This window comes from Onychostoma macrolepis, chromosome 09 (genome assembly GCF_012432095.1).
Source record: "Onychostoma macrolepis isolate SWU-2019 chromosome 09, ASM1243209v1, whole genome shotgun sequence".
In the NCBI taxonomy this organism is placed as follows: Eukaryota; Metazoa; Chordata; class Actinopteri; order Cypriniformes; family Cyprinidae; genus Onychostoma; species Onychostoma macrolepis.
The window spans coordinates 1568161-1577841 of NC_081163.1; the positions used below are offsets into that span (position 1 = coordinate 1568161).

The following is a 9681-nucleotide window of genomic DNA, read 5'->3' on the forward strand; positions in this document are numbered from 1 at the left end:
GCTACAAATTTATTTACACATTTTTTTTAATTTCATTTTACTCTAATATTTCTCATTTTAATCCTAAAGCAGTTTTTTTTTTTTTTTTTTTAGACCCAATTTATTCTGGGAAATATTATTATTATAAACATATCTACATTCGTCTCCCCTAAATTTTAGCTTCTTATAAGTTAATAAAAATGTTCCTACTCATTATAGCACTACTGATAAATGTATTTATTTATTCGTTTGTTTAAATATATCCATTTATATTTCTATTTATTTAAATATGTTTTATATACTATTTTATATATTTATTTTCCTTTTATTTTTTAATTTGACACTTTTTCTCAACAAATTTCCACTGAAATGTTAAAGTGCACAATGCTTTTGCTATATGAAGACAAAACGAGATCAGTTTTATGTCCAATTACGTTCCAAATAAAATTCACTGAATTATATACAACCATTTTACTGGTTGAACTTCAGGAAAAATAACTATAATATATTATAAAATATATATCCAAACAACCTTTTTTCCATATCCAAAATGCTTGCAAATGTATTTATAATCATACAACATAATATTAAGAGCATCCATATCATTAAAATTGCAAAAGAAACCCAAACCACTAGAGATGAGACATTTTTGTCCGGATTGGGCAACATGCTGGTAAATCAGCAAACTGATGTTCTTATCAGCGTTTCATAAGGTGCAAAACATCTACAGATGCCACATTCCGGAGATAAACGGGCTGTAAAGTGGAAATAATGCAGTCTTGGGTTGTTTAAAGAGACATTATTACTTAGATAAGTTGAGCCGTAACACACCCCACACTCACACCGGCCAAAGAGCAGAAGATTTCACCAACACGATCATATTCTCTGCTAATCGACCGCTGAATCCGAGAGGTTCGTGCATGTTTCTGAGCGTGTGAATCGGCACAAGACTCCATTCATGTCTCTGCTAATGAAACCCGCACACATACGAGCTGCTGCTGCTGCGGTTTGATTCTCTTTCCAAGTTGTTTCATATCAAAGGCCCTTGACAAGCGACACGGCACGACTTCTTTCCAATGTTTGTCTTTCCTTTGGATCAGAAAGCGCGTCCCTCGAGCCGAACGGAGGGAACTAATGGCTTAATTTAAAACGCAATAATTTTTACGACGTCAAGCGCGCTCGCAGGACTCTCTGACACACCTTTGGCTTCATACGTCCACACATAAATAATTCCACACGCAGCAGATGCTTTCCCGAACAGAGCCGGCCTTTCAGCTCGCAGACGCTGGATTTACAGCTGGGTGTTTCCCTCTGTCCGTTACCGAATCACCGATACATAAATACTCTCCAATAGGACAATAAAAACTCCAGAAAGCTTCATTTCACTGTTTTGATGACCTGCACTAACACGCTGTTATTTGGGACATTAACTTTCTAAGTTTCAAAACGCGGCTTGAATAAATACAAGAGACCAAGTATTCTTTACTAATCTAACAAACTAATTCATTACAAATTATTTGAGCATCTGAATTATTTGAGCGGCGTGAAAATATCATGTTCTCCAGCATGAGTTGTTTTGTTCTTAAGAGCTTCTCGTTTCTCTAAATGGCCAGATATCACTAATTAGTCGCCTAAAAATAATACGTCAGAACATTACTTTGTTATTTATCCTCAGTTCAAATAAAAGAATTCTGTATTTTGGAATGATAGAACAATAGAGTGAGTGACAGATGGATAGATGGATGAATAGAACGTTAGATGGAAAGAACAATACATGATAGAAAGACAAATGGATGGATGGATGGATGGACGGACGGAGAGAGAGATGGATAGATAGATGAAGGATGTACAAAACAACAGATGGATGGATGGATGATAGAACAATAGATGGATGGATGGAGAGAGATGATAGATAGATGATGGATATACAGAACGATAGATGGATGGATGGATGAATATACGGATGGATGGAGAAAGAGATGGATAGACAGATGATGGATATACAGAACAACAGATGGATAGATTGATGGATGGATGATAGATAGAATGATATATGGATGGGGAGAGAGATGGATAGATAAAATGATAGATAGATGGATGGATGATAGAACGATGGAAGGATGGATGGATGGATGAATGGATGACAGAGAAATAGTTGGATAGAATGATAAATGGATAGATGGATGGATAGAGAGATGAATATACAGAATGATAGATAAGAATCGATAGATAGAACGATAGATTGGATGGATGGACAGATGACAGATAGAATGATACATAGATGGAGAGATAGATAGATAGATAGATAGATAGATAGATAGATAGATAGATAGATAGATAGACAGATAGATAGATAGATAGATAGATAGATAGATAGATAGACATGTATCACTAATTAATCACCTAAAAGTAATACGTCAGAACTTTTCTTTCTTTTACATTTTTCTAATTCCTAAAAAAGCATTTATTCCCGAGTTTTTTCTGAAGCGTTCCTGTGTTTTCAGACCCTCAGGTTCCTGCTGTAGGTTCAGATCACTCACTCATCAGTTCTGCTCTGAGAGATGGTGTATCTGAGTGACCGCTGAGGAACTGAGGGCAGCAGCTCGGCGTGTGACGCTGGCATTTGGTCAGCAGGACAGTTCAGAGGGGGGCTGCATGTTTTTGCAGCTGACCAGACCTCCCATTTTCACATGAAAGACCTGCGAACACACACACACACACACACACACACACACACACACACACACGGCCTCCGGACACTCTTTATGGAGCACCAACAACAATCGCTTTCTATTCCTGGAGCTTCTCATCCAGTTCAACCAGCCCTTTATCAAGCTCAGCCTGTCACGGCACTTCCTGCGCAGACAAAAGACTTCGCCAGCTTTCTCCATACGTCCCTTCTGATGTTAAGAAAGATGTTCCCCTCAAATCATTAACGGCTGTAGCTCCGCTTCATCCCTGCCAAATGGCAACATCATAAACCGTCACAACTGCATTTCTCCTCGCATGCATGTCAGCTTGTTTGGGTTGCATGGCAAGTTTCACGCTTTAGATGCATGCATTAACCTTGAACACACTCGTGCGCGTTCGGATGCAAGCAACGAGGAAACATTAGAAGGAGAAGAGCCTTTCGCTGAGCTCTGAGGAAACTAATACGGTGGAGACGCAGGACTTCTGACAAAACAAGAGCGTAAGAGCAACACAAACCCTTCACTTTCTAACAAGGAATCATGTGTTTTATTGCATGCTCTCATACACTAGAGATTAAGGATCAGCCGAAATGCAATAACGTCCCAAAATAATGCCTTTTAAACCTGTTTCAATGTCTAACAAGGTACAACTAACAAACAAAAATGCAGTAGTAGACTGTTAAGTTGAAGACACTAACAAATAAGTGTGCAATAATTTAAAGACTTGATCAAGAGTATACATCATGTACAGCCCAAAATGAATTTTTTGCATTTTAATAACAATTAAGCACTTTATACTACCCATTACTCAAGCCTATTAATTACTGCATACTTGTTTGTTAGTGTCTTAGTGTGTGCGTGTGTGTGTGTGTGTATAATTGTTTTTTTAATTATTATTATTATTAAATTAATGAGAATATGGGATGGAAATGTGCTTAAATGTCATTTAAAGGAAGACAAAAAAAAAAAAAATTTTTGACAAATAAGCAGTTATCCTACCCGGATCTCATTACTGAAATAAATAAATAAATAACAATTATTTTAAAAATGTACAAAAAATAAATACATGTATATAATTTAGGAAGGGAAATGTGCTTAAATAACAAGTAGAAAATGTGTTACATGTTTTAAAGAACTAAAACAACTAGAACCCAGAGTCACTTTACACATCAATCAAGTTTGCAGTCTGTTTGATGCGAATATGAATCGCTTCTTTAAACCAGATTAACCAGAACAGAACAGATGGAAGTTCTGCGCTGAAAACCCATTTCAACACCTCATCAATAAAGCACAGTATCAGCAGCTAACCGGATGACCACGAAACACATGATTCATTAATGAAGCTCTAAACACAAAACCTAAATAATTATAATAATGATTAAACAGACTAAATGATTAATAATTATTGACAGACCGAAAGCTGATTAAATAGCTGATATTCCATGTGCCTGTTCAAAAAAATGAACTCTTTCTGTAATATATTATGTAAAATAAGTGTTCATTTCATATTCTGTCATTAAATAAGTTTACTAGTAATATTTCTAAGCCACTGTAATGATCATCATCAATGTGCCAGGTTCAAAATCTACTGACATTTTTGCCAACAGAAAGTGTTTTCAAATATTAAAATGAATTTAAATAGTGTAAATAGGCTAATGTTGTTCATATAATATAAAATAAGCGATTAATTTGATTTCATAAATTGTGTACATCGCATTTGAACACACACTCAGGTTGTTTATTGGCATCAATGTTTCCACAAAGCAGCTTTACCAACAACCTTTTCATTCCACAAAAGGTTCTTTACAGTGGAAAAAGATTATTAAACACTAAGAAAAAAATTGTGCTCACTGAAAGGTTCTTTGGGGAACCAAAACTGGTTCTTCTATGGCATCACTGTGAAAACCCCCTTTTGGAAGCTTTATTTTTAAGAGTGTATGCTATAAATATCGGTCATTCAAAAGCGCTTATCGGTTGACCGTTCTAGCAATAATCCTAATAATAATAGCCTATTAATAACAAAACATATGGATCTAAGTGTCAAGATTGCGCATTCCAAGTCAAAGTTTTAGAATGTTGCATTGAAACTGATGTTGATGGAGCTCTAGTCTGAGATAATGTCATGTTCTGACATACCTGGAGATGTTTGAAAGCGGCAGAAATGCGCGTGATGTGCAGGCTGAGGCAACGCGACGCGCACCTCGCGCGGTAAACGCTCGCGCTGAAGAACTCGTCTCCGGGTTTCCTCGCGTCAGCGCCCGCGGCGCTCCACAGCAGCCCTGTAATCCACATGAACGCGAGCATCGCGGAGCTGGTCGTCTGCAGCTGCAGCGAGAGTGAGTGCGACTGAAGGCAGACTGAAGGAAGACTGAAGAAAGTTTCGCGCTGCGGAGGGGCGGAGTCAACGCGCGTCACTGCACGAGCTCTGCGCGTAGCCCCGCCCCTCCAGACGCAGGTACAGAAACTTCAGATGAGATGATTCAGAAAGTTCTGCTCTTTCGTGCATTTTGTTTTCATTACATGTCTTCTTTAAGACTAGAAGAGGAAAACAACTCAAATACACATTTAATTGTTTATTTCATTGCACTTTTATCTATTTGCCACTGTAAATTTCAATTATAATACATATAATACATTATAATACATAAACACTGCGAGTTTATTCTCCACTTCAGCAGCTCTTGCACACACCAAACTTTACATCCTATCTTTATTCTGAAGGGTTTTCATGAGATGTTCGTTTATGTAACCTTGCCTGATATATATTTAACATTTTAATCCTAAACACATGGTGAAAATGTGATGTTTTCTGATTTATGGAGTGATAAAAAGAGAAATCCAAAATCCCCTCTGGAAAAACCTTCAACTAATATTTCAACAAAATCAAACAAGAATTATGAGCCTGGCTTTATCCAATGATCAGATTTATGTTCTGGAAATGTATGAAAATTAGTACATATTTAATTAGATGATGCCTCATTTGCATATTTCACCATAACATTTTAGAAAACTATACTGTGTTTAGGGTTTTTTATTATTATTATTAATTAATGTTACATATAAATACTTTATAACCATATAATAAAATTATATATATATATATATATATATAATGTAAATATATAATATATAATAACATATAAAAAGAAACAAGAATTACTATTTATCCAATATAAATATAAAAATCATTTTAAAAACATGTAGAAATATAAAAATATTATAAATATATAGTATATAAAACCTTTAACTGTTACATCAGTGAAATGAAAAACAAACCAAAAAAAAAAAACATTATTATTTCAACCACTAATTAACTTTTTGAATGCAGCTAAAATATCTGCATTGTCATTTACAATTTGCATCAAGGAATGCATTATCTGAAATATATATATATATATATATATATATATATCAGTTCATTATTTATTGTTTGATTGACTAATTGAAAATATTAAATTATCACTATATATTTAGGAATAAAATGTATAAAATATGGTGAATGATATATGAGTAAAAGATATATATCAGTAAAAACCTTCAGAATATAGAGAGGAATAAAACTAAAGTTTGGTGTGTGTTAGAGCTGCTGAAGTGGAGAAAGCAGGACTTGAAGATATGTAGAAACAGATCAAGTGCAATAAAATAAACACTTAAATATGTATTTTGCATGTCTTCTTTCCACTAGTCTGACCAGTGCATGAAAACACAATGGCTTGTGGTGATTCTAGTGGAAACTTCCCATGTGAGCTTCAAACCGTTTTACAAGCATTGCAGACATGTCTAGCATTATTTCTCCTCGCCAGCCACGAGTAGAGTAGCGTGGAAAGAATGACTCCAGCGCTTATTAAAACAACAGAAATGCTCCCGAATCTCACCGGATAGAAATCGCCACGTTAAAAAGCCGCTGAAAAACTTCCCAGAAGGCTTCATAAAACATCATGACTTCACTCTCTCGAAGAAGCAGCAGCGTTTGGTTTGCATCTAATGAGTTTTTATGGGTATTCCTCCTGAACAGCGCAGGACAGAAACTGGGGCTCGTAATCGGTAGGTTTGGCCTGCGACCACTGCGCCGCGGGCCAGCCGGAGTCCAGCCAAATACTTCAGCGCGTACTTCTCTAATGAAAGCAGTCAGGATTGCGGAGAACGAGCTGTGTTTTCAAGGCTGCATTGGCCACACGCATCTGCTCAGGCTCCGGTCGCGGGACATTCTACAACGCTTAACGTGCCTTAATGCATTAAAACAGTGCTTTTAAAAGACCACACTCAATAAACACATTATTAATAAAGCATATATGTACAGACAAGCAGATGAGTCTAGAATAAGAATGCAATGCGTTTAATTACACATTAAGCGTATTCCTCCCATAAGGAAAACACTTAACGTGGCTTAATGCATTAAAACTGTTTTTAAATTAACAAACTCAATAAATATCATTAATACTATGTACAGACAAGCAGATATGAGCCATAATACGAACGCAACGCGTTTAATTACTTGTTAATCGTTTTCCTCCCATAGAAAGCCATTATAAAGAAAACGCTTAATGTGGCTTAATGCATTAAAACAGTGCTTTTAAAAGACCGCACTCAATAAACACATTATTAATAAAGCATATATGTACAGACAAGCAGATGAGTCTAGAATAAGAATGCAATGCGTTTAATTACACATTAAGCGTATTCCTCCCATAAGGAAAACACTTAACGTGGCTTAATGCATTAAAACTGTTTTTAAATTAACAAACTCAATAAATAGCATTAATACTATGTACAGACAAGCAGATATGAGCCATAATACGAACTTAACGCGTTTAATTACTTGTTAATCGTTTTCCTCCCAGAAAGCCATTATAAAGAAAACGCTTAATGTGGCTTAATGCATTAAAACAGTGCTTTTAAAAGACCGCACTCAATAAACACATTATTAATAAAGCATATATGTACAGACAAGCAGAAGAGTCTAGAATAAGAATGCAATGCTTTTAATTACGCCTTAAGCGTATTCCTCCCATACACTGTAAAAAGTGATAAGTTAACTTAACTTAAAAAAACTGAGGAAACTTGTTGCCTTAAAGTTATTAATTAAATATTTTAGTTTTTTTTAAGTTAAATGAACTTGACAATTCGCTTAACTTATTTTTTTAAATTATTATTTACTTAATAACTTTAAGGTTTAAGGTTTCCTAAAAATGTTAAGTTAAGTCAACTTTTTACAATGTAAGGAAAACGCTTAACATGGCTTAATGCATTAAAACAGTGTTTTAAAATGACCAAACCCAACCTTGTCTGTGCATAGTATGATTCAGTAATAATGTTTATTGAGTTCGGTATTTTTAAAAACACTGTTTTAATGCAAAAAGCCACATTAAGCTGGAAAACGCTTAATGCGCAATTAAACGCATTGCATTCTTATTCTGGACTCATCTGCATGTCTGTACATTATGCTTTATTAACAATGTGTTTACTGAGTTTGGTCCTCTAAAAACACTGTCTTAACACATTAAGCCACATTAAGCGTTTTTCACGTTAAGCGTTGTAGAATGTCCCCTGGTCGCGGGTGTTTTTCTCGGTCAGCGGCTGGATTGGTGTGACCGGGAGATCCTCGTCCACTCCTAAACCCTTCAAACGCGGATGTCTGCGCACCTTAAACGCTCCTGTAATGGCTTAATTTGTTGGCTTATTGCAGCCATGTGTTGCCTCGGGTTTACGGCGTGTGTTGCGAGCGCATGTGGACCGTGTGCGGTCTCAGGCCTCAACTCAAGATTTATGCTTTTGAGTTTTAACACAAACAAATAGTAAACTTAATGTGATGCATATTTGTGAGTCATGCATAAATGTAACAGGTCAGATTTCTGTAATAGTGCTAATGAACTGAACGTGTTTTAAATACACAATATCCAGCTTTATATATACATATCATCAATGAATCCAGTGTTTCAATCTCATACATTTATTAATACTTGTTCCACAGCCATTAATAGCGATATGTTAAGTTTTCATATTTTTAAATGAATTAAATGTTAAAATATATCCAAAACATATAAATATAATATAAACCTATACAAATATATAAATATCCTACAACTTATATAATAATAATAAATAAAATAATAATAATAATAATAATAATAATAATATATATATATATATATATATATATATATATATACATACAGGACTTATTACTTTACAAATATACAAACATATTTAAATCTATATTATATATAAATATATTATAAATATAATGCAATATAAAATATTATAAATATACCTTTAACTCTAATATATCAACAAAATGATGAAACAGGAATTATTATTTTTCTAATATAAATCTAAAAATAATAAATATTTAAACATATATTATATGTAAATTGTCTTATATCATTTAGAAATTATTGTAAATATATTACAATATATATATAACTTTACAATATTATAAATGTATAATATAGAAATACCAAACAAAATTAAACAAGAATTATTATTTATCCATATTTATATGTTTGCATATGTATATTTATATGTTCAGATTTCTGTTTTGTAAATTAGTGCATATTCAAACATAACACTTTAGAAAAATACTTTATGCTTTTTAACTGAATAAAGTAATCATTTTCATCAGATTTATGCTGATAAGCCATTTTAATAAATGCATTTATGATGAAACTATGATTATTTAAATAAAATCATCACTAGATGCAAATACTTAACTATAATAAACTATGCCGTGATTTCTGAGTACAGAGATCTGACCTGTTTCATGCATGACTGTCAAATATGCACCACATTAAGTTCATTAGTTTGTTTATGTTAATACTGCGTAATCCAAATGCATGGAAATTTTGTATCCAATTCAAATGCATAAAGCTTTAATTTAGGCCTAAAAAGGACAAGCATGTCTTGACATCTGATGACGTGAGCGTCAAAGATGGGACTCTGGCTCCTCACAGTGCCACTGATCCCGAGTCTCGCCTGGCAACTGCTGTTTACATCTGTAAATATGAAAACACTC

At 34.2% G+C, this 9681-nt stretch overlaps 1 protein-coding gene across 1 annotated transcript in view; it reads right to left on the minus strand.

Moving 5' to 3' along the window:
* The window catches only part of LOC131546736 (anosmin-1), a 70884-nt gene extending 65779 nt beyond the window's left edge, over positions 1-5105 (minus strand). Inside the window, exon 1 of the mRNA XM_058786581.1 lies at positions 4806-5105. Within this exon, the coding sequence (XP_058642564.1) occupies positions 4806-4973 (168 nt within the window). The 5' untranslated portion in view covers positions 4974-5105. The remainder of the gene's footprint in view (positions 1-4805) is intronic.
* Between the last annotated feature and the right edge of the window lie 4576 nt (positions 5106-9681).